Source organism: Callorhinus ursinus, unplaced genomic scaffold (assembly GCF_003265705.2).
Source record: "Callorhinus ursinus isolate GAN/ISIS: 27379988/994484 unplaced genomic scaffold, GSC_fseal_2.0 scaffold8, whole genome shotgun sequence".
NCBI lineage: Eukaryota > Metazoa > Chordata > Mammalia > Carnivora > Otariidae > Callorhinus > Callorhinus ursinus.
In genome coordinates, this window is record NW_027397070.1 from 27,556,544 (window position 1) to 27,583,328 (window position 26,785).

The following is a 26,785-nucleotide window of genomic DNA, read 5'->3' on the forward strand; positions in this document are numbered from 1 at the left end:
CATAGGAGCTGTATTTCCATTCTAATTTTGTATCTCATTAGAAATTAAGTGTATGAAATGGAATAATTCTTCTATTTCCCATTCTTTTCTCATTATGACTAAACTACTTCTCTTATTAATATCAATTTTGCCAATTTATTTATTCATATATTATTTAAGGGAGTAAGGTAATCTTGACAGGACAAAATCTTCCTCCAGCTGCCAATGGGCAAATTGGCAAATAGTTATTTGTATTAATGGGGTAGTTTAAATACAAGTGGTTCTAAGGAAAGGAATCGCAAAGCAGGATGACCAAGAGTTTATTCCAACAGGTGCTCACTCAGTGTTTTCTAAGAATGCATTGCAAGAGATGACTATGTTGTATGTGGATGAACAGCTTGTCGTGACAAATGTGCGGAGTGTCATGATGATGAGTTTTATCTCTTCTAGGGCATGTCTCTGTGCCAGACTGTTGTTGTAAGCTCTGTAGTCATTCTTCTCTACTCTTCAAGAGCATGTTATAATTTGGTGGTGATCACCATATCTCAGGATACATTAGAAAGTCCATTTAATTATGGCTGGGATAATCTTTCAGATAAGGTAAGTACCTACCATGTATTGCTAATCTAATAATATAATAATGAAATTAGCCTTAACCAAGAGAATATTTTAAGTGTTTGACTTACAAACACTTATCTCTAGCTACTAACAATAATCATACTTAAAGTTTATGCTTAAAAATCCTCATTTACATGTGTCTCTTAAAATCATTCTTCAGAGAGAACTTCTCCCGAAGGAGTATTTTCTTTTCTTTTTGTAGATAATACTAATAGGGCCATAAACCTCTTGATCATAAACCTGTATTTTACTAACTTTTTCAAGAATACTGTTTAAGTATCTCTAGATAAATTGACTGCCTGTCATTAGCTAGTGAATATGGGTATGTTTTTAACTTGTTAGGATGAAACTTTTTTTTCTCTCAAACCCAAGACCTACATATAACCTAAATATGTGGTTCAGTTTTAATACTTAAACAAGGGACTTTCCTGAAAAATCTAGTATTATCAGTCATGATAATGGGAGCGCACTCATAGGTCCTGGGTGTCCAGGTGTTTGCTCTAGTAATTTCCCAGTACTCTAGTGATATTTAACCTCCCAGCTTTCTCCATCCCCTTCCTAAAAGTGCAGTATGACATAGCTACATGTCATGTCTTTATATTAATATAACTTTGTACTGAATTTAAGGCATTCCGGAATATCATTTTTTCAGAATTTTGTTACCTTTCTAAAGAAAAGGAATTTTCTTCATTTTTTTCCCCTTCCCCAAAAAGGGACTTTTCACATGTAGTTCCAGCTGGCAGATGCTCTTCACTCCTTTTGCCATTTCTCTCTCCCAACGTCTAGTAGAATAAAAGCAAATTCCATATGAAGTTTAGGCCCCAAAGCATATTTTTAAATAGCAGTGGGGCTGAGCGACTTAACATGTGACATTTCCCTACAGGTGTAACTCATAATTGCTATTATGGTAGCTATGGAGTAGCGAGAACCAGGAGTCTCTTTTATAACTCTCTTCAGACTGTGGGGCCTACAAATGAGGTCACTCCAACCCACCCATATATTAAATATTTTCATAAATTGATGCATTGAAAAAGTTAATAGCTTTTTATTTTACTTAACATCAAGGCATTTTTATGTCCTTTAAAGGACATGAAACCATAAAATGTGGAAAATGAATTTAGAGACTTATGTGCCTAAGAGTTGATGTGTTTTAACTTACCCTTACCTGAAGCAAATTAACTGCGGAGGGTGACTGCTTATACAAAAAACAGATTTAAAAACAGCCCTGTCATACTGTGTCTACAGGCTCATCTAGAAGACCTAAGTGGAGAAGAGTATATAGTATTTGGAATGGTCCTCTTCCTGTGGGAACATGTACCGGCATGGTCAGTGGTCCTCTTTTTCCGGGCACAGAGATTAAACCAGAATTTGGTACGATATCATAATATTCCCCAATACCTGTTCCCCTTATTTAAAAAAAAAATAATGGAACATTTAAATCAATTTTCTGTTTTTTTGGCAAAGTTTAAAACTAAAAAGCATTCTAGATCTCAGCCTCCTTTCTTAGTTGAAAAGTAAATCTTCATATGCTATCTAACACTTTGTTCACAGGCACCTGCTGGCATGATAAATAGTCACAATTATAGTTCCAGAGCTTACTTTTTCGACAATCCAAGACGATACGATAGTGACGATGACTTGCCAAGACTGGGAAGTTCAAGAGAAGGAAGGTAGATGTCCTGAATTGTACTGAATAGATTGAAAAGAACAAACCTAAGCCTTAACCCAAACATAAGAAAGGTAGATTTGGTGCCATATGAGAGTAAACTGGATCTTAGAGTCCCCGTAGTGGGACCTGTACTATAAGGAACTGTCATCTGACTCTAAGCCCATATATTACCTTTATTTGAGAAACGCCTTTAGGCGTAAAATGGTATACCATCTCTTTTCAGGATTCCATGTTGGTTCAAAGCTGGCAGGGGTTGATGAGCAGGGAAGGAATACAATTAGAGTAATTTTATGTTTCCTTATCTATAGTGCTATTCAAAACCCACCAAGAAACTCCAAATGAAACTCTCAGGAAGCTTAGGTGCCATAGGAAATCTTATGTCCTTCTTATTCTAAAACCATTGCAGCTCTACACCTTCAGCTGTGTAGCAGGGCAAAGTGAAAGCCTAAATGCCTACCTCCATAATGCATTGAGCTGGATATAGCATTTTCTGTAATACTCACTTCATCTGGACAAGTTCCTTAACCCTTTTTTACAGCCTGTTCTTCATCTGTAAAACAGTGGTAATAGAATTTATCTAATAGGATTGTTGTGAAGACTAAATAGGGTATGTGCTTGTGTATACATTATCATAAATATACACACACACAAACATGTCTTAGCATAGAGTCTAGTCCTTAATAAGTACTATATTATTATCTGATCATCAAGTTCTAATTCTGATGTATTTATTCTTCTGTAATATGTGATATAAAATCAAGGATATTAGATAAAAGTCATTACATTTTATAGAAAACTATTATTTGGCAAAGAATATATTTCAATATATGTGATTCTAACTGTATTATAAAAGTCATTGAATGCTAAAAATGCCAACGTGACCTATATCCTGATCACAATCCTATGGGTTTTTTTGCCTTTTGTTGTTGCAGCTTATCAAATTCGCAAGGTTTGGGCTGGTATGGCACCATGACTGGGTGTGGCGGCAACAGTTACACAGTCTCTCCCCACCTGAATGGACCTGTGACAGATAGTGCTCCTTTGCTCTTTACTTGTAGCAACTTAGATATGAGCAATCACCATAGCTTGTATGTAACACCACAGAACTGACAGCATCACCACGCTGGGATTCCTCCATTGTTTTTCATGAACGTGTATATTCGATGTGTTTAAATTCCACCTACATAAACATTCCATTATCTATTGCAACTGAAAACAAAGCCTGGAAATGTGGCTGTGTTCATCGAGGACACACTTGTTACTTTTGACTTCTTCATAGCAAAACGAAGTTAAGTGGGAAGTTTGGAGTGGGAGAAAAGAGGGATTTTAGATCTTAAGGCACTTGATGGCTGCAAACATCCTGACTTTGGAACATCAAATGCATATTTGCATATTTGCACTTTTATCTTTGTTCTGAAAGAGTACACTGCAGTCCCCAAAGTCACCCTTCAGTGCTCAAACTGGGATATTATATTGTACACCTAATCAGGAGGCAATTTTCCTATGAAAAATCAAAGCCTGTATATTCAGTGGTGTATTCTATGTAGAATTCTTACCCAATAAAAATTTTACAGTGTGAACAGTGCACAGGATTAAGGCATAACAATGTATCATTCTTTTTTAAAATCTGAAATACATGTAATCATTGAAGATAGTTCTTTTAAGCATGATTGTAAAATACCAACTGAAATTATTCAATCTTTTTTTTTTAAACGACCATAGTAATCCTTTAAAGTGATGACCAGCAGTGTTCTTTAGAAAGCCACAGCCATTTCTTCAAGAAGAAAGTATACCAGTGAAAATTATGTGGCTATTTTGAGTAGAATTGGTCAAGTGATTATTCTGTATGATTAAGATATCTGTAGTAGTTTAAGCATGATTCTTCAAGAAAGCAATAGTGATTTTTGCATAGGGAGATTTTGGTAGAAACTTCTTGGGACTAAACAAGTTCACAGATGCATTTAAGAATTATTCACAAAATGTACAATTCTAAGTTAAAACATGAATACATTTTCAAAAGCATTGGATTTAGCTGAACAAGATATAGCTGATTGTACCTATTGAATCAGAATTGTCCTCAGGTAAATTAAATCATGATACATTATTGCAGTAAACCCAAGTGCAATACTTTGTAAGACATATAATTCCTCCTTTAGTTTTCCCATTTTTATATCTTGTAAATGGGCAAAGCCAGATTAAATTTAATTCAAATTAATTCCAGCACTAAATAAGCAAACTAACATAAAGGTACTAACTAGGTAAGTATAAAACCACTGCTTAACAATATTGAAATACTCCTAGAATTATTTTAAAACTGTCTTAAATGTCCTATCCCAAATCTAATATATATATATATACATATATATATATATGGCTAAGATAATAAAGGATTTTAAAATGCACTTTCTACCAGTATCTATATGGAAAGAAGTAGATGCTGAATACCTCAAGATGCCAAGGAACCAGGCAACATTGGGAAGTTGTCACAACATGCTACAACAACAACGACTAGCTACATAAAATTGTCTGCTGATCTATTTCTTCAGAACTGAACTAATACAATTGTCCTTCTCTGTCTTCTACTTTAGAAAGTTGTGTTTTATTTCTACTCTTAAAATACCTTCCAATGAAAAAAAATACCTTTCAATGTTTTAATAATTGCTTATTTAATAACTTCACAAAAGTGTAGTAGAAACAAATTAAATTTTTAATACTTTTGATCTTTTGAGAGGCTGGTACACAGCCAAAGAAATTCCTTCTTTTTATCATACAAAATGACTTTGAACTCAGTCAGAAGCATACACCTATAAATGTTACTTTGGGTTTGTTTATAAGTTCTCTCATTGTAACCAAATTATTTAAAAATGTATAGTATAGAAGTTAACCTTGGTATTTACATGACAACGTAACATGCACTTAACTGAGTATGTTTTGGGGACAATTTCAGTTATTAGATTTCTTTTGAGAATGCCAACTATTTATTTTCCTAATAATGTTGGGTATCTACCTAGAACTATCTGAAAAGATGTGTTATCTCTGTGAATCCTTGCAGTTCAAAGTAAATAAGGTAAATTTTTTCTAAGGCCTCTCTAGGTAGTGTTCCTATTTGACCAGATAAGCAAAGATTACTTTAAAAAATTCCAGGTAAAATATCTTGGTTCTCTCAGCTGCATTAGTTGATTCTTCCAAATTTCAGATTTGTGTATTTCTTCTTATCCCTGACTAGGGTACCTGAATTCTTGCATTTGTCTCCTTATACACATCTCCCACAATACATCACCAAAGACAAAGAAAGATAAGCTTCTGGCCCAATATTTGCTTAAAAATTCCAAAGCACTAGGAGCACTTTAAGTTTGGTCTCGAAAGAAGGAGTTGTTGATGAAATCAAAGGGCTACCGATTCCCTGCTCATCCTGCACTGAAGCACATAACAAAAGACCTTTTTCGGTTCATTAGTTAGAATGGTGAATTTCATTGCTTAAGTGTGTAATTCTACAGTGATTAGCAGTACTTGTTTTTATGGTTTCATTTGGGTGGTCATTAATTTTGAAACTCTTACCACTCATTATAGCTGGTTGTAGTTTTATGAAAGATGTAATTTATAGCTAAAGTGGCTTTTTTATGCATAGCTGCCTTTTTTATTGTTTAACAGTGTTTCTCAGCTATACAATCAGTTTCAAACTGGTTGTAAAAGTATAGCTGTGGCCAATGAATGTATTTATTTGTTGTTTCACTAAATGGTAACAAAACACTACTGTTAAAAATAAAAGTGTGCTTTTATTTGGTGGTCTGGTTTGCTTAAATGTCCCCATTGACAACACTGAGTTTCTAGCATACAAGGATAAGAACCCTAGTGCTACCAAAGAAAAGAGAAAAATATCAGGAATTACAAATGACAGTTTGTTGTTAGTGAGCTTGTATTTACATCTGAACATCATGTCCCTTAATATTATACACTGATTTGATGTGAACTGGCATACACTTTAGTTTAAAACACCAGTATGATTTTGATAGTACATTTATTCAAACATTAAGCTAAGAAAAATCTTTGTATGAAATAACTTATAACACCTCTCTCCTTCTTGAATTTTAAACAGGAATAAATTTAGCTAGCCTGTAATCTTGGGCAGTTATTCTTTGATTATTCAAGAAATTCTTCAGTGATACTGCTTTTCCCCTGAAAGAACAGTTCTTACCATTTTTTCCATAATGGACTCCCTTCATAACTTGCCAAAACCACACCAAATTTTGAATGCAATTTCAGGAGCTTTACTGACCTCCCCCCCAAAGTCCACAAATCCTTGGGAATCTGTTCACTCTTGTCGTAAAGAATATTTGGAGTGAAGGTATGACCTCTAGTACAATGAAATTGTCACTTGAAAAGCAATTTATTCAACAAACATTTATTAAGTGTTCATATGCCAAAAATTATGCTATGGAGATGCAACAGTGGATAAAGTTCCTTTTCCTGCCCTTAAGGAGCTCACATTCTAATAAAGGAGGCTTAAAAGAAAATACAGTACAATAAGTGGCACAATAGAGGTAGGTTGTAATTACAGTGGTGACATTAAAAGAGGAGATTAGAGGATACTCCTTGGGTGAAGCAAGGGAGATTTCACAGAGGCGGGCTTTGTGCTGGCCTGCAAGGAGAAATGGGAATTTTCCAGGTAGGGAAGGATGACTAGAGCACATGATGTAAAAGAGAACAGCATGCACCAAGATGTGGTGACCTGACCTTGGCACATTTGAAGAATTAAGTGTTTTATCAAAGCATGGGAGCTAGGGGTGGGACTGGGAGGACCTTGTTCAAGTGCTTCTAGAAAGACCACTGTGGCAGCATTGTGGGGTGCACGAGAGGAGACAGACAGGTGAGTGTAGTACTCTAGATAAGAGCAAAGGAAAGGGAAAGACAGTAATGCATCAGAGATACGGAGATCAACTCCACAGCGCTTACACACTGACCGGATAGGGGAAGACGCAGAAGAGTGAGCCTACAGAATTTAGATGATGATGGTTCTTGAAATTAACCAGAGTAAGGAACACAGGCATAAGAATAGAGCTGGGGGGAGAATGGTTCTTTTAAGACACACAGGTATCTGTGGGACAACAGTAAAGACATGTGGTAAACAGATGGATTGAGAAGTCTGGACTAATAGTAAGGACTTAGACATCATTGAATCAGAATTACCCAAGAGTGAGAAGTGGTGGTGATTTAGAGCAAGAATAAAATGTGAGGAATAACATTTAAGGCATAAATGAGAAAAGGCTAAAAAAGGACACATCCAGGAGCCCAGGAGTGAAATATAAGGAACCCGGGGCGGGGGGGGGGGGGGGAGATTTTTAAAGAAGGGGCTGCCAAACAGTATCAAGTGCAGAAAAAAAGTGAAGTAAGAAATGGCTTGTGAACTGAACTATGAATTTAGAATTGGAATTTTTGACTTCAAAAGAAGAAATGGTTAGGAACTACAGAGCCAAAAGGAAGATTTTTTGGTTAAGGAGCAAGTGGGAGGTGACAAAGTGATGATAGGAATATTCTTTCAAAAAGATTGACTTAAAAAAAGGGCGAGGGCATGATGTGAGAGTTAGAGAAGCACACAGACAAAATTGCCATTTAAACCCTTCCACCACATGTTCCGAGCACTACAAATGTCCTTTAAGCTTAGCACACGGTGCTCACGTCAGAGTCTGAGTCTCCAAGAATATCGACTTAATTAATAGGTAAATGTCTTTCTTTTCCTGCCTCATTCAAATAAGGGGGGAAGAGAGAAAATATGACACATGTTGTTAACTTAGCTCTATGGTTTTTCATTTAAGATGTACCGAATACATATTTATACATTCTTTCAACAAATATTTATTGGATACCCACCATGTGCTTACTATGTACTTGGCAGTACACCAGGCATTAGGGACACAGAAAAGAAAAAGTATACAGCAGTATAAAATGATATTTATAAACCATTATATAAATAAACCCTGCTTTATTAATAATGTAACATCTCAACATGGTACAACTTGCTAGTATAAAGAGGGCACATCATTTTGAGGTATAGTTTCTTTTATAGTTTCTTTCTTTCACAATTACCATGTGATCCAAATTCTTAAACCCCTTCACATATTTTTATCATTAAAGAACTGCCACTGTGATCCAAATTCTTAAACCCCTTCAAATATTTTTATCATTAAAGAACTGAAAACCTCCCCAAATTAGTTTATTTTTAGGGAGAAAAAGGAAATGAACCTCATGTACAAAAAACAAAAGTTATATGCCCTATGACTATACAAATCAAGCATCAAAAGGACAACAAACTCAAAAAGAACTTTACACCAGAACTCAGAATGATTCCTTATTCTAAGGCTTACAGTATTATAGATTCCACTTTTTTTTCCCTGAAAAAATCATTTAAAAAAATTATCCAGTATTAGACACTGGAGTATTTAAGGTTCAAAGGGCATGATGCCTGGAACTGACTTTTGAATTATTTAGGAAAAAATAGTATGCACGTGTATAGAGAGAAAAAGCATGAAGGATAAAGCAAGTATGAACAATTAGTGAATCTGGGTAAAGAGTTCTTTTGTACTATCCTGGAAACTTTTCCATAAATTTGAAATTATATAAAAATAAAAAGTTTCTTCCAAATTCAACATTAGGTAAAGTATTATGAGAATAAATATATAAATCTATTCAACTTCTTACAATGTTTAGAAATCCCCTATGTCTTTGAGTTGTCATGGTATCTTTCTACACACTAAAACAAGCCAATCTAAACAGTAATATAATTCTCAAAGTGATTTATTTCATAGCAATGTACTTTTGGGTTGCCAGATAAAACACAGGACTCCCAGTTAAATTTGAATTTTAAACAAGAAATTTTAGGTATAAGTATGTCCCAAATATTGCATGCAACATACTTATATTAAAAAATTACTGTTTATCTGAAATTCAAATTTCACTGGGCATTCTGTATTTTTATTTACTAAATTCTGGTAACTGTAAATGTATTGAAAACTTTTAGGTTGTTAATTGTGGATTCTTCATGAGCCTCCCTTAGCATTTTCCTATTAAACGCTCAACACACTGACCATAGCTTTATTTATATTACATCTTCTCACACAAAATTTTTGAGAGACTTACATTTACTTAGTTTTAACACATATGAATTTGATAATCCTGATTTTATTCAATATTAAACTTTAAAATTTGTACCACATCATCAAAGCATTTATTTTACTCACAATATTATACATAAACTTAACACAATTAAAAAAAAATTGTTTACTTAAAACAATATAATTCTCCTTTTACAAAAGCAGCTTTATATAAAATGTTTGGCTTAAGAATGTCATTGCTCTTATAATTCCACTCTGGCCTTCATAGTTCAAGCACAATTCAACTTTTCTGTTTTCTTTAATGAATATTTTGTAACAAATTCCTGAAGTTTTCTAATTCTTTCACACTTGTGGAAATTCTGTAACCAAAAAAAAAATTCGCTCAGAAGATATTTTAGATACTTTTTCTCTGTTATTCAACACTGCATTTTTAGAGCACAGAAAAATTTTCAAGTAATTCATTTCAACACATTTAAAGATGCATAAACCATTTAGTCAATTTTGATGTACTCGAATTCTTAATTCAACATGGTAAAACCAAGATAATACTGCCCTGAAATTACTTATTTTTAAGTATTCAAAACTTAGTATTAAAGTTTTAAAATACACAATTAGAAACTACATAAATATTAAAAAACTTAGGTAATTTTTTTTCTTTTTCTTTTTTTTTAAGTAGGCTCCACACCCAGTGTGGAGCCCAACACAGGGCTTGAACTCATGAACCTAGGATCAGGATCTGAGCTGAAATCAAGAGTCAGACGCTTAACCGACTGAGCCACCCAGGTGCCCCAAAATACTTAGGTATTTAAAGTATTCATAAGTATATTCACATGCTTAGTATTCAAAGTACATAAATATAAATTACATAAGCATTAAAATATGTATTTTAAATATGCATAAGTTGGAGCGCCTGGGTGGCTTGGTCAGATAAGCATCTGACTCAATTTCAACTCAGGTCATGATGTCAGGGACATGAGACCAAGCCCTGCGTAGGGCTCTGCTCAGCACGGTATCTTCTTGAGATTCTCTCCCTCTTCCTTTCCCCCTGCTCACGCATGCTTTCTCACTCTAAAATACATAAATAAAATCTTTAAATATGTATAAGTATACAATACTGAAAACTAATCAATATTCCACATTTAGTAAATATACAAAGAATCAAAACTTTTGGGCTATAAAAAGTGAAAATAGTAAATGTGTGACCAAATTGTTTTCACTACTTTTTACAAAAAGTTTGTTCATTATTTTAAGTGTATTTTAGTTCTGCTTTCCACCATGAAAAAAGTAGCTGAATTCTCAATGAACTGTATCAAGTTTCTGGGTACTAGAGAATAATTTTGAAGGTCAATTATTTCAAACCCAAAATATTAAATCATAATTTTTTTAAAGTGAAGTAATGTAGTCCTTAGAAAATGTTAGTTTGTATAAATCTCTGCATTCTTTACAAATGAAAGGCCAAAAAGAAATGCATCCATACCTAAATTTTGTAATGTTAAGTTCCTGATTTCAGGCTTATCTTCCAATCATTTTCATGAAAATTTCTTTTTAAAGAAATATTAATCTTTTTACAGGATGGTGAAAAAGAAATTTTATATGTATGGCTTATATTACACAACATGATTCTCTCAGGACCTTCAAAAAATATTTGGGCAGCACAAGAACTACTTTTAAATAATTAGAAAAAAATGTACAAATTCAGTAAGATGAATGTGGAAGTCCAATCAGTAATCATAATTATAAAAATCAATAGATGAAAGTAAAGAAGATCACCTAATGATTATGTGTGTGCACATACTTCAAGTATTTCATAAGATCACAGAATTCGGTAGTGAGACAATTTCACTAAAAAGGATATTCCTTACCCATTTTTAGACTTACCTGGCTAACAGAAATAATTTCAGTACACTCAAACTCACCTTCCAAATGCATTAAATAATGATACTATTTCTTGTCGGGTTAGATGGAATTCATAGCTGGGCCCACTTTCTGGCATATTTGCTATCAGTTTCTCAGAAAACAAAATCTTCAGAGCAGTACCCAAACCCTGAATCTATTACAGAAATAAGAAAAAAATAAAAGTCAGAAAATTCTTTACGCAGAGAATAAATGAAAAATAAGATTGAACTAGATTTGCTTACCTGAAGCTTTCCCCATAGTCGACATTTAAAACAACCAACACAATCCATGATTCTTGAAATGTTTCTAAAATGCAGTCGAAAGTCCTCCTAAAAACAATTTATGAGATTTTTATTAAGATGTAGCATCTAGTCAAACACTAAAGTATTTCTGAGTGCCTTCTATGTGCCTAGCCCTGTGCAAGGGATCCTAGAGGGCACCAAAAAAGAGGAAGAGAATTCAAATCCACACTCACTGAGTACCTCCTGCATACCAGAGTCTACATATACAACTTCATTTCATCCTCACCGCAAATCCAAAAGTAGGTTTATTATAATCTATACCTAATGAATTAAAAACACAAGACTCAGAGGTTAGGTTGCCTAAATTCCCATATGTAGTAAACAGCAAACTTCAACCCCAGGCCTGCCTGACTCAAAAACTAAACTCTCTGCAAATATACACAAAAGTAATGGAGATGAAGTGTTCTGTTTTATGTGATGTTTTTGTTGCTGTTGTTGTTGTTTTATGTGATTATTAACTACATGTGAATATCAGAGGAAGGGGAAAGGCTTCATTTACCAAACAAATCATTTCCCAAACAAATCAGAGGGTGGCATCATTTATCAAAAACAAAAAAAAAAAAAGAGAAAAGAAAGAGAAGGACAGAGGGGGTGGGAGAAAGGGAGGGAGAAATTTCAAATTATGGCTTCATATTAAAGTCCTGCTTTCTGGTCTTAATTAGGTAAAACAACCAGATATTTTATTAATATTATTTTATTATAATATTTTTTATTTTTAAGTGTTTATAATTAATGTTATCATACAAAAATATGCAGAATATAGTGAACAGCCAATCTTTTTTTTTTTTTTACCAATCTTCAGAAAGAAACCATTACAAGTACCATGAAGCCCTCTATGTATCCCTCCAAAGTCCTGTATCCTACTCTCTATAACCTGAATTTGGTGTTTATCGTTCCTTTTTTTGTTGTTCCTTTGTTTAATACTTTTAATACATATGTATATATCTATGAACACTAATGTATTATGTTGTTTATAACTGGACAAAATGAATCCAACTCATCCAAAAGTAGTATAGGTCCTTAAGGGATAAGTAAAAAAGAAGGGAAGTCAAGGACACATCCTTCTTTTACTTCAATGGAAATTATTAATCGATCCACCAAGTGACTCCCTCTGTCCTGGACTTACATTGGAATCCCAAGGTTACGATATTTTAAGCAGGAAATTAGACATTCATTCATTTGAGAGAGAGCACACAAGCAGGGGTCGGAGAAGGAGCAGAGGGAGAGGGAGGGGGAAAGAAACTCAAGCAGACTGTGCGGAGAGTGGAACCCCACGCAAGCTCCATCCCATGACCCTGAGATCACGACCTGAGCTGAAACCAACAGTCAAAAGTCCGACATCTGAATGAACCACCCAGGTGCCCCTTGACATACTTTGATTGAAAATCCATTACACCAATCAGCCTACAATTTGAGGAGCGTGTAGTGTTTCTCTCTCTCTCTTTTTAATGTGATAAACCACATACAGGGCTCAACCAGGAAAGAACAGGACCAAAGATCTAAAAGTGGGACTTAATCAGCAAAAACTGGTACCCACTACTCAAAGTAGACCTCAATTCATTTTGGGGATAGTTCTTCCCCAGATGCTTTATTCAGCTTGAGACTCTGAAACCACTGTATTATATAAAAGATTTTTAATGGATCCCAGATTTTGTATCTTTATTAATACAAATTTTGTATTAACTTAATATAAAGCCCATATTATTAATATTATTACCATATGTTAACAATATTCTACATCTTCTGTTTCTGTACCTTTTGGACTGAGCTCAGTAAGAGGTAATTTGAATTTTAAACCAACTTTTAAAAAATATTTACCCAGTAATATTACTCTAAGTAAATTTTGGTGATTTAAGCCTTCCTTTAAACTTATGTTTCGACCTTGAATTAAAGGAAAAAAATCACACTTTTAACAATAATAACAGCATAGTAAAATTACTCTAAAGTAGATGTTCCCATCCTACGATGTGCTAACGTCTGGAGGATTTAACAGTTATTATAAGGGCCTAAAATCCATATGTAGATAAGCACTGTATACAGACAGAATAGATAAGTCACGGGTATGCACTATAAATTTCCAAATGAATATAAATATTATGATCAATAAAACACAACTTTTATTTAAAAAGTGTTACTAAACGCATAGTGGCCTTTTGGCAATTATATTTTCACAATTGATAGATACTAAAAATACTACTGTCATGGGGAGAGGCCTTGAAAGTTTTTGACTTTAGAGACTCTCACACTTGTCAAGGTTGGAAGCTTCTGTTCTAAAAGACTATGCTTGCTTTTGTAGACATTGTCTAAGTTCAGTATTTGGATATGTTTGTTGATTCAAACACTTGAATGTGGCGGCTCTTGAGTAAATCTTTGTCTGGCATACGCAGAGAGTAAGCATGGTTGCCTACAACAGCCAAAATAACACTGTAAAATTAACCCCAGCACAAGTGCGTAAGCTAGCGTAACATGCAGAACCAAATTAATAAGCTAGAAGTTTACAAGATCAGAACAGGAGAAAATATCTGTGACCTCCACAGGTATCAATGTCCAATAACCTAAGTACATCACAAAGTTATCTCAGATTAGAAAAATTTATGATCCTTAAAATAACCAGAACCTAAATCACTCCTACATTCTTGTTTAGGTATACAGCTTTTAGATCAACACTTTATTACAGTCAGGGGCGCCTGGGTGGCTCAGCTGGTTAAGCGACTGCCTTCGGCTCAGGTCATGATCCTGGAGTCCCTGGATCGGGTCCCGCATTGGGTGCCCTGCTCGGCGGGGAGTCTGCTTCTCCCTCTGACCCTCCCCCCTCTCATGTGCTCTCTCTCATTGTCTCTCTCATAAATAAATAAAATTAAAAAAAAATTACAGTCAGTGAGTAATATGATCAAACATGCTGTGGTTATCTACTGTAATTTACATTCAGGGAAACCAATTGACCAGAAAACAATTCTCACCCAATTCTTAAATGTTTTAGAAGCCTTCAAGTGAGCACCTACTCTATCTTGAACACTAAACAATTCTTTCATACAGTCTTCTCTTTCTAACCATACATGATAGAGTATAAAGCAGACAAGATGAGATTTTTAAATGAGCTTATATACACCTGAAACTAGTGTAACAATCTATGTTAATTATAAAAAAATAAAACTCGGGTGGGAGGAGCAAGATGGCATGGGAGTAAGGAGAACTAAATTTCTCTAGTCCCAGGAATTCAGCTGAATAGAGATCAAAGCATTCTGAACACCTACGAACTCAACAGGAGATCAAAGAAAAGAATAGCAGCAAGTCTGAACAGAAAAGCTACCACTTTCTAGAAGGTAGGACGTGCGGAGAAGTGAATCCCAGGCGATATTCGGGAGGATAGACGGCGGGGGAGGGGGCCTCCATCAGCCGCTACCAGCGAGTGATAGAGCAGCAGAGCACAAAATCGGAACTTTTAGAAGTTGGCTCCGCTGAGGGACATCGCTCCAGTGGCTAAGCGGGGGGTGGAACCCTCACAGGACAGTGTGGTCTCAGGACCCTCGGAGTCACAGAAATACCGGGGGTGCCTGAGTGCGGCAGAGCTCCCGGGTATCGGAGTGGGAAAGCCGGCTGCGGAGACGGAGCCGAGGCACGGGCTCTCAGCTCGGGGTTGCCATAAACTGTGATCCGCGGCCCAGTCGGGCCACTGCTCCTGCAGCAGGGACCCAACAAGCGGCAGATCCGGGGAGACTCCCCTTCCTCCCCGAGGAGGAGCGGTGCGGTAGCCCACCGCAGGGATCTGCTGGGTTTGCAGACTCCACACGGGGTCGGGTGCCAGAGATAGAAACGCTCAGTCACAGGCCGGGTGAGCACGGAGTGCGGCCGGAGACAGGGGAGACGGGAGTGACTGACTGCTTTTCTCTGGGGGCGCACTGAGGAGCGGGGCCCCGAGTTCCCGGCTCCTCCGGGCAGAGACTGGGAGGCCACCATTTTCACTCTCGTCCTCCAAAGCTGTAGGGAAAGCCTGCAGGGAACAAAAGCTCCCGAGAGCAAACCCGAGCAGATTACTTAGCCCTAACTGGCAAGGGCGGGGCAATTCTGCCTCTGGCAAAGACATTTGGGAACCACGGCAACAGGCCCCTCCCCCAGAAGATCAGCACGAACGGCCAGCCAAGACCAAGTTTACCGATCAAGGAGAAGGGCAGAACTCCAGCGCTAGGGGAATACTGCACATAGAATTCATGGCTTTTTTCCCATGATTCTTTAGTCTTTGAAAGTTAATTTTTTTAATTTTCTTTTTCTATTTTTTTTGAGTTTTTCTTTTTCCCTTTTTCAACCAACAACTTATCAATCCCTTTTTTAAAAATCTCTTTTATTTTTCATTTTTGGAGTCATATTCTATCCCTTCATAGTAGTTAACCTTATTTTGGTATATATATATGTATATATAAGTTGTTCTCTCTAAAATTTTGGGATACAGTTGCTTCTAACAGACAAAATATACCCTAAATCTCTAATCCATGGCTTTGTTCTAGTCTCCTGCCTGATCACGTTCTCTCCCTTTTTGTTTCTGTAATTTCTCTTCTTTTTTTTTTCAACCAACTTCTTATCTTATCAATTCCTTTTATAAAATCTTTTATAATTTTCATCTTTACAGTCATATTCCATCACTTCATCATATTTAACCTTATTTTTTAACATATATAAGTTTTTCTTTCTTTAAAATTTTGGGAGGCACTTTCTTCTAACAGACCAAAATACACCCCAAATCTAGTGTTTGGCACTGATCTATGCACCAGCCTGATCATATTTGATCATATTCTGGGTTTTGTTTTGTTTTTGTTTGTTTTTATCTTTTTCTTTTTTTCTTTCTTTCCTTTTCTTTTCCCCCAGTTTCAGGTCTTTTCTCATTTGTTTAGTGTATATTTTCTGGGGACGTTGTTACCCCGTTAGCATTTTTTCTCTCATTCATCTATTCTCCTCTGGACAAAATGACAAGACAGAAAAAATCACGTCAACAAAAAGAACAAGAGGCAGTACCGACTGCCAGGGACCTAATCATACGGACATTAGTAAGATCGGAACTAGAGATCAGAATGATGATTTTAAAGATACTAGCTGGGCTTGAAAAAAACATTAAAGTTATTAGAGAAACCCTTTCTGGAGAAATAAAAGAACTAAAATCTAACCAAGTCGAAATCAAAAAGGCTGTTAATGAGGTGCAATAAAAATGGAGGCACTAACTGCCAGGATAAATGAGGCAGAAGAGAGAATCAGCGATACAGAAGACCAAATGATGGAAAATAAAGAAGCTGAGAAAAAGAGAGATAAACAACTACTGGATCACGAGGGCAGAATTTGAGAGATAAGTGATACCATGAGATGAAACAACATTAGAATAATTGGGATCCCAGAAGAAGAAGAAAGAGAGAGTGGGGCACAAGGTATACTGAAGCAAATTATAGCAGAGAACTTGCCTAATTTGCAGAAGGAAACAGGCATCAAAATCCAGGAGGCACAGAGAACCCCTCTCAAAATCAATAAAAATAGGTCAACACCCCGACATCTAATAGTAAAACTTAGGAGTCTCAGAGACAAAGAAAAAATCCTGAAAGCAGCTCGGGACAAGAGGTCTGTCACCTACAATGATAGAAACATTAGATTGGCAACAGACCTATCCACAGAGACCTGGCAGGCCAGAAAGGACTGGCATGATATATTCAGAGCACTAAATGAGAAAAATATGCAGCTAAGAATACTATATCCAGCTAGGCTCTCACTGAAAATAGAAGGAGAGATAAAAAGCTTCCAGGACAAACAAAAATAAAAAGAATTTGCACACACGAAAGCAGCCCTACAAGAAATATCGAAAGGGGTCCTCTAAGCAAAGAAAGAGCCTAAAAGTAACATAGGCCAGAGAGGAACAGAGACAATATACAGTAACAGTCACCTTACAGGGAATACAATGGCACTAAATTCATATCTTTCAACAGTTACCCTGAATGTAAATGGGCTAAGTGCCCCAATCAAAAGACACAGGGTATGAGATTGGATAAAAAAACAAGACCCATCAATATGCTATGTGCAAGAGACTCATTTTAGACCCAAAGACACCCCCAGATTGAAAGTGAGGAGGTGGAAAACCATTTACCATGCTAATGGACACCGAAAGAAAGCTGGGGTGGCAATCTTTATATCAGACAAATTAGATTTTAAACCAAAGACTATAAGAGATGAGGAAGGACACTATATCATATTTAAAGGGTCTATCCAACAAGAACTAACAATTGTAAATAATCTATGCCCCTAACATGAGAGCAGCCAATTAATAACAAAAGCAAAGAAACACATCGACAACAATACAATAATAGTAGGGGACTTTAACACCCCCCCCTTACTGAAATGGACAGATCATCTAAGCAAAAGATCAGCAAGGAAATAAAGACGTTAAATGACACACTGGACCAAATGGACTTCACAGATATATTCAGAACATTCCATCCCAAAGCAATGGAATACACATTCTTCTCTAGTGCCCATGGAACATTCTCCAGAATAGATCACATCCTAGGTTATAAATCAGGTCTCAACCGGTACCAAAAGATCGGGATTATTCCCTGCATATTTTCAGACCACAATGCTTTGAAACTAGAACTCAATCACAAGAGGAAAGTCAGAAAGAACTCAAATACACGGAAGCTAAAGAGCATCCTACTAGAGAATGAATGGGTCAACCAGGAAATTAAAGAAGAATTAAAAAAATTCCTGGAAACCAATGAAAATGAAAACACAACTGTTCAAACTCTTTGGGATGCAGCAAAGGCAGTCCTAAGAGGAAAGTATATAGCAATACAAGCCTTTCTCAAGAAACAAGAAAGGTCTCAAATACACAACCTAACCCTACACCTACAGGAGCTGGAGAAAGAACAGCAAATAAAGCTTAAACCCAGCAAGAGAAGAGAAATAATAACGATCAGAGCAGAAATCAATGAAATAGAAACCAAAAGAACAGTAGAACAGATCAACGAAACTAGGAGCTGGTTCTTTGAAAGAATTAATAAGATTGATAAACCCCTGGCCAGACTTATCAAAAAGAAAAGAGAAATGACCCAAATAAATAAAATCATGAATGAAAGAGGAGAGATCATAACCAACACCAAAGAAATACAAACAATTATAAGAACATATTACAAGCAACTCTATGCCAGCAAATTAGATAATCTGGAAGAAATGGATGCATTCCTAGAGATGTATAAACTACCAAAACTGAACCAGGAAGAAATAGAAAACCTGAACAGACCCATAACCACTAAGGAAATTGAAGCAGTCATCAAAAATCTCCCAACAAACAAGAGCCCAGGGCCAGATGGCTTCCCAGGGGAATTCTACCAAACATTTAAAGAAGAATTAATACCTATTCTTCTGAAACTGTTCCAAAAAATAGAAATGGAAGGAAAACTTCCAAACTCGTTTTATGAGACCAGCATTACCCTGATCCCAAAATCAGGCAAAGACGCCAACAAAAAGGAGAATTACAGACCAGTATCCCTGATGAACATGGATGCAAAAATTCTCACCAAAATACGAACCAGTAAAATCCAACAGTACATTAAAAGGATTATTCACCACGACCAAGTGGGATTTATTCCTGGGCTGCAAGGTTGGTTCAACATCCACAAATCAATCAATGTGATACAATACATTAATAAAAGAAAGAACAGGAACCATATGATCCTCTCAGTAGATGCAGAAAAAGCATTTGACAAAGTACAGCATCCTTTCTTGATCAAAACTCTTCAGAGTATAGGGATAGAGGGTATATACCTCAATATCATAAAAGCCATCTATGAAAAACCTACAGTGATTTATCATTCTCAATGGAGAAAAACTGGGGCTTTCCCCCTAAGGTCAGGAACACGGCAGAGATGTCCACTATCACTTCTGCTATGCAACACAGTACTAGAAGTCCTAGCCATAGCAATCAGACAACAAAAAGAAATAAAAGGCATCCGAATTGGCAAAGAAGTCAAACTCTCACTGTTTGCAGATGATATGATACTTTACGTGGAAAACCCAAAGACTCCACCCCAAAACTGCTAGAACTCATACAGGAATTCAGTAAAGTGGCAGGATATAAAATCAATGCACAGAAATCAGTGGCATTCCTATACACCGACAACAAGACAGAATAAATACATAAAAATCTTTAAAAAAAAAAAAAACAGAAGAAAGGAAAATTAAGGAGTTGATTCCATTTACAACTGCACCCAAAACCATAAGATACCTAGGAATAAATCTAACCAAAGAGGCAAAGGATCTGTACTCAGAAAACTATAAAATACTCGTGAAAGAAACCGAGGAAGACACAAAGAAATGGAAAAACGTTCCATGCTCATGTATTGGAAGAACAAATATTGTGAAGATGTCAATGCTACCTAGAGCAATCTACACATTTAATGCAATCCCTATCAAAATACCATCAACTTTTTTCAAAGAAATGGAACAAATAATCCTAAAATTTGTACAGAACCAGAAAAGACCCCGAAGAGCCAGAGGAATGTTGAAAAAGAAAAGCAAAGCTGGTGGCATCACAATTCCAGACTTCAAACTCTTTACAAAGCTGTAATCATCAAGATAGTAGGGTACTGGCACAAAAACAGACACACAGATCAATGGAACAGAATAGAGAGCCCAAAAATGGACCCTCAACTCTATGGTCAACTAATCTTCCACAAAGCAGGAAAGAATGTCCAGTGGAAAAAAGACAGTCTTTTCAACAAATGGTGCTTGGAAAATCGGACAGCCACATGCAAAAGAATGAAACTGGACCATTTCCTTATACCACACACAAAAATATAGACTCAAAATGGTTGAAAGACCTAAATGTGAGACAATGGTCCATCAAAATCCTAGAGGAGAACACAGGCAGCAACCTCTTTGACTTCAGCCGCAGCATCTTCTTCCTAGAAACATAGCCAAAGGCAAGGGAAGCAAGGGCAGAAATGAGCTATTGGGACTTCATCAAGATAAAAACCTTTTGCACAGCAAAGGAAACAGTCAACAAAATCAAAAGACAACTGACAGAATGGGAGAAAATATTTGCAAATGACATATCAGATAAAGGGCTAGTATCCAAAATCCATAAAGAACTTATCCAACTCAACACCCAAAGAACAAATAATCCAATCAAGAAATGGGCAGAAGACATGAACAGACATTTCTGTAAAGAAGACATCCAAATGGCCAACAGACACATGAAAAGTGCTCAACATCTCTCGGCATCAGGGAAATCCAAATCAAAACCTCAATGAGATACCACCTCACACCAGTCAGAATGGCTAAAATTAACAAGTCTGGAAACAACAGATGTTGGCGAGGATGCGGAGAAAGGGGAACCCTCCTACACTGTTGGTGGGAATGCAAGCTGGTGCAGCCACTCTGGAAAACAGTACGGAGGTTCCTCAAAAAGTTGAAAATAGAGCTATTCTATGACCCAGCAATTGCACTACTGGGTATTTACCCCAAAGATACAAATGTAGTGATCCAAAGGGGTACATGCACCCCAATGTTTATAGCAGCAATGTCCACAATAGCCAAACTATGGAAAGAGCCAAGATGTCCATCAACAGATGAATGGATAAAGAAGATGTGGTGTGTGTGTGTGTATATATATATATATATATATACACACACACACACACACACACACAATCGAATATTATGCAGTCATCAAAAAAACCAAAACCTTGCCATTTGCAATGATGTGGATGGAACCGGAGGGTGTTATGCTGAGCGAAATAAGTCAATCGGAGAAAGACATGTACCATATGATCTCACTGATATGAGGAATTCTTAACCTCAGGAAACAAACGGAGGGTTGCTGGAGTGGTGGGGGGTGGGAGGGATGGGGTGGCTGGGTGATAGACATTGGCGGGGGTATGTGCTATGGTGAGTGCTGTGAATTGTGTAAAGACTGTTGAATCACAGACCTGTACCTCTGAAACAAATACATTATATGTTAAAAAAAAAAAAGTAAAAAAGATGGTAGGAAGGGATAAATGAAGGGGGGGAATTCGGAGGGGGGGATGAACCATGAGAGATGATGGACTCTGAAAAACAAACTGAGGGTTCTAGAGGGGAGGGGGTGGGGGGATGGGTTAGCCTGGTGATGGATATTAAAGAGGGCACATTCTGCGTGGAGCACTGGGTGTTATGCACAAACAATGAATCATGGAACACTACATCAAAAACTAATGATGTAATGTATGGTGATTAACATAATAAAATAAAATTTAAAAAAAAGTAAAATAAAAATAAAACTCCGGCACCTGGCTGGCTCGGTCAGAAGAGCATGTGACTCTTGATCTCATGGTTATGAGTTTGAGCCCCACCTTAGGTGCAGTGATTACTTAAAATAAATAAAAATAAAATTTAAAAATATTTAAAAATAAATAAATAAAACCCATGTTACTGTTCAAATCCATGATGTTCACCATAAACTACTTTTTCTTAAGAAAGTAAATCTCTGATATTAACAAGTTTTACTTTTTTATTATAAAAGAATTCAGAAAAATTATCTGTTAAACTCTATAGGACATCAGTGAGTATTTCAGAGTTTTGATAAAATTAAAACATTATGAGCAATATTTCTAATCTGCACAATATAAAAAGAGTTGATGCCAAAACACTTTCCAAAAAACCAGCAAGTGAACTAAAAATAAGGAAGAGAGTGAAAATAGTAGGAAAAAAAAAAAAAGCCTTATTACACTATCTTCCCCCTCACTTCCCAGTTCCTGGAAGCTGCCTGGGAGGTTATATAAGCACTGAAGTATGTATTTCTAGCAAGAATGCTTTCCGTAGGAGGTAGATGGGAAATCAAAAATAACTATTATTTAAGAGCAAAAATAAATCAGTGCAAGAACTATTGTTTGCAAACTGTGTAAAATCAGGTTCTTTCCTTACGGAAAGAAACAAATACAAAACAGAGGAATATTGTCATAAACACTCTGAAGAAATCAGATCAAGCCTAGTGCTGAGAGCTGTCTACCTTTACCTACTCATAGCTTTGTAACAGACAACAGTAATACAATTTTACTTGAGTCCCCAAATAGACTAGAAATCTACTGAGGGTAGGAGCTGTCCCTTCCTTTAATGACAAGAATCATATTTTCCACACAGTGTTTAATAAGTCTTCCTAGTAATATTTTATATTTGTACAATTTTGATGCAAATATACATAAAGATGGTCTTGTGAGCTTATACCTCTAGTAAGAGACAAGACAAAAACCAATCCCCATTTTGTAGGGCATCACATCTTCTCTTCTGCTGGCCTCCCTAAATGCCTTTCATTCCCAATGAATAAGATGAATGACAAACCCTGGGTCCTCTCCCCCTAAAGAGGACGCTTTAATTTATCCAAAACCATTTTCAGAATTCTCCTCAGCAAAAGACAAATACTACCATTCATGCTCTGGATCCCCTTTCCTTTAATTTATAACTTCTATTTGTTATGAGACCATCAATGTGAAAGCCATCTGCAAAGTGTGCAGTGACACGCTTTGTTACTTTGAACACAACACAAATGAGATCTTAAGTTGGTCTGCCTTTGTACTTCCTTTTTTGGAGGAAAAGAATGATTATGACTCTGGCTTTTCTTATAATTTCCTACTATAGAGTAAGATTTATTGTTAACTATAAAAACATGGGCTTATATTCACACCTGCATAAGAGTTTGAATCTAAAACTTAAAGTATGAAATAATTACCTTCAGTTTGTTTGCTTCTTTCTTATCCCCAGCAAAAAAGGAATTCTCATCAAAATGCAAAGGAAATGACCTACATGTTAAAACAGAAGATTCATTTTCAGGTATTATAAAATATAAAAGTCCTGCTAAGATAACATTTTGCTGGCTGGTGATGAATAATATAATAAAAAGAGTAGAAAATCTAGTAAAATCAAACTCTGTTGCCCCAAAACAAAGTCTTATCCTCAAATCTAAAACAACTGCATAAAATAGAAGTCTGGCCCCAAACCCAGTATGTTCAACCACATATGAAAATAATGTAGGTATCAAATACTACAAGAATGACTCTGAAAACTAAACACTTGTGCCATTTAGTACCTAAGTCAAAACAAAAACAAAACTCAATTCTAAAAGACCTATAAGCAAAATTAGCTTTTAATTATTATTATTATTTTTAATAATTTTCCTTTCTTGGGGCACCTGGGTGGCTCAGTCGGTTAAGCATCTGACTTCAGCTCAGGCCATAATCTCAAGGTCCTGGGATCGAGCCCCATGTGGGACTTTGTGCTCAGCAGGGAGTCTGCTTCTCCCTCTCCCTCTGCCCCTTCCCCATGCTGGTGCTCTCTCTCTCTCTCTAATATAAATAAATAAAATCTTGGGGCACCTGGGTGGCTCAGTCATTAAGCGTCTGCCTTCGGCTCAGGTCATGATCCCAGGGTCCTGGGATCGAGGCCCACATCGGGCTCCCTCCTCTGTGGGAAGCCTGCTTCTCCCTCTCCCACTCCCACTGCTTCTGTTACTTCTCTCACTGTGTCTCTCTCTGTCAAATAAATTTAAAAAAATCTTTAAAAATAAATAAGTAAATAAGTAAGTAAAATCTTTAGAAAAATTTTTTCCTTTCTCTAAACTGAGTATTTTAAGAATTGAACTTTGATACCACTTGTCACTCTCCTATTAATGTTTAAGTTGTACAAGTCATAATATGGAATTTACTTGATTTCATGAAGGATTTCCAAAAGTAGCATTTTGTTTTCTGCATCATGAACTTTATTTCCAGTGAAGAGTTGAAAATCTGGGCGCTCAAAGAATGGTACCACTTTAGATAAAGCCCTTAATTCTATTAAGTAGAGAAAATACAAGTTCTTAAGCCTTCTTGGACCCTCTCCTTCAGTCAAAATTCCATCAAATCGCTGTTGAAATTCTGTAATGTTGTGTCCCCATTTCTTTTCCAACCAAGTTTCTGAGAAGAAAGAAGAATTAAATATTAAAATCTGAATTTTAAAAGTTTCAGTTTACTTACATTGGGTTACTTATGCCTGAAGAAGTATATCTGAAAATACAGAACAATGAAAGCTGCTTTTCATAATTTAGCTTTTAATGGTTCTACATTAATATTTTATCTTCTAGAACCCATCCTTAGGAGAAAAATAAATTCAGTTTTACTGAGAAGTATGACTTCACAGAAATCAAATTTCTAAACATAAACATTTATAAAACCAAAATACACAATTTAAAAATGACTACCTGAAATTACTGATAAGTCTGAAACCCTATTGAAAATTCAAGTTACTGTATTTTGTTCCTGAGACATAGAGATACTTGAAATTCCAGAAGAAATAGCTTCCTGATGAAAATCAAACATGGTCTTGTTTTGTAACAGCATTTTTAAAGCATAAAGAGCAGCAGAAAATACTTCTACCCATTAAACTCCAGGCCTGAAGTTGGCACACAAATAAAAGGGTTTTAATACAGTAAAAATATCTAATGAGTAACAAACAGGACCACTACGAGCTATTTTAACTCCCACAACAAAAGAATATTCCCAAAGAGATGTGCACAATTTTGAGCAACTCCTTAAAAGGATCTGTAATTTCTACAGTTCTTACATTCCTGATTACTACCATTTAAGAATTAATTTTTAATGCCCAATATTAAATAGGGTCAACTTTGTCCCACTAAGGTAAATACCAAAAAATTTTAAGAATATCTGAAAATAAGTATGGTAAAATATTTTTTTCTTTTTGTTTTTTTTTGTGTATTTTTTTTAAGTATGGTAAAAGAAATAAAAGTGAATGTCCCATACCTTGTAGAAGATATCGTGCACTCAAATGCACATTAATGCTTGCATGCAGGCCAGATATAAGTCTGTAGAATGCTCTTTTTTCTACGCAGAGGCCTAAAAATAGTAATTTGGTAATCGAAATTTTATATGTGAAACGTACCATTTAAAAAATATTTTCATATGCCTTTAAAGATGAGAAAATTTTTAACATTTAAATGTTTAAAAGTTTCCAATTACCTTCTAGCCAACTGTAAAAAGTGTTCTCTGAAATTAAAAGAAAAAGAAGTCACAAAGTTGTAAAAATGCCAAAATGTTAAGTTTTTCAATATATAATATCAATCTGTGCCAAATGGTGATTTAAAAATTAATGAAAGATCCAATTTTATTTGCAATTTATCCAAAGGAAGAAGAGAAGTTCTTGGTGTGGATTCAACTAAGTACCATTCTCTTGCTCAGTCTCTAGAAGGTTTCAGTATTGCCTTAGGTAGCCCCCATCTCATAACTTTCCAGATAAAATGTTTCATATGAAGTCAGAACACAGAATTTAAATAATAAACCAATGCAAGGAAAACTACTTAGCCTTGAAAATAGGTGATTCTATGAAAATTAAGAACTCATTATATACTTTTCTAAAATTTTTTTAAAGGTTTTATTTATTTATTTATTTATTTATTTATTAGGAGCAAGAGAGAGAGTGCACACAAGCAAGGGGAGCAGCAGGCAGGCAGAGGGAGAGGGAGAAGCAAGGAGCCCGATGTAGGGCTCGATCCCAGGACCCTGGGACCATGACCTGAGCCGAAGGCAGATGCCTAACCAACTGAGCCACCCAGGCATCCCTATGCTTTTCTAAATTCTTAAAGTAGATAAAAATTATATAATAGGGGGCGCCTGGGTGGCTCAGTCATTAAGCGGCTGCCTTCGGCTCAGGTCATGATCCCAGGGTCCTGGGATCGAGCCCCGCATCGGGCTCCCTGCTCAGCGGGAAGCCTGCTTCTCCCTCTCCCACTCCCCCTGCTTGTGTTCCCTCTCACTCTCTCTCTCTCTGTCAATTAAATAAATAAATAAAATCTTTTTAAAAAATTATAAAATAGAATTGGTGGTGTATTACTTGCATATCGCTCCTAGTATTTCATGCCATTCAGTATTTCAAAGGAGGAATACAAGGAAATGTTACAAAAACCAAATACCACTTATATTCTATGACCCAATAAGATCACTGTTCATATACTTAGACCTCGTAATTCTGCTTTTAGAATCATGTTCTAGGGGCACCTGGGTGGCTCAGTCGGTTAACTGTCTGCCTTCAGCTCAGGACCTGATCCCATTGTTGTGGGATGGAGCCCAGGATCAGGTTCCCCACTCAGCTCGCTCTCTCTCAAATAAATAAATAAAATCTTAAAAAAAAAAAAAAAAGGAATTATGTTCTAAAGAAATAACTCA

At 36.1% G+C, this 26,785-nt stretch overlaps 2 protein-coding genes across 3 annotated transcripts in view; one reads left to right on the forward strand and one right to left on the reverse strand.

The window, feature by feature from the left end:
• The window catches only part of GPR137C (G protein-coupled receptor 137C), a 72,391-nt gene extending 66,323 nt beyond the window's left edge, over positions 1-6,068 (forward strand). Inside the window, exons 4-7 of the mRNA XM_025870513.2 lie at positions 430-579; positions 1,843-1,968; positions 2,149-2,267; positions 3,199-6,068. Coding sequence (XP_025726298.1) covers positions 430-579; positions 1,843-1,968; positions 2,149-2,267; positions 3,199-3,376 — 573 coding nt within the window. The 3' untranslated portion in view covers positions 3,377-6,068. The remainder of the gene's footprint in view (positions 1-429; positions 580-1,842; positions 1,969-2,148; positions 2,268-3,198) is intronic.
• A 584-nt stretch (positions 6,069-6,652) lies between these two features.
• ERO1A (endoplasmic reticulum oxidoreductase 1 alpha) overlaps positions 6,653-26,785 on the reverse strand; it is a 65,940-nt gene continuing 45,807 nt past the window's right edge. For both annotated transcript variants that reach the window (XM_025870039.2, XM_025870038.2), the window contains 7 exons: positions 25,583-25,609; positions 25,367-25,459; positions 24,277-24,523; positions 23,305-23,374; positions 11,514-11,600; positions 11,292-11,425; positions 6,653-9,734 (listed from right to left, as the gene is read on the reverse strand). In XM_025870039.2, coding sequence (XP_025725824.1) covers positions 9,674-9,734; positions 11,292-11,425; positions 11,514-11,600; positions 23,305-23,374; positions 24,277-24,523; positions 25,367-25,459; positions 25,583-25,609 — 719 coding nt within the window. In that variant the 3' untranslated portion in view covers positions 6,653-9,673. The remainder of the gene's footprint in view (positions 9,735-11,291; positions 11,426-11,513; positions 11,601-23,304; positions 23,375-24,276; positions 24,524-25,366; positions 25,460-25,582; positions 25,610-26,785) is intronic.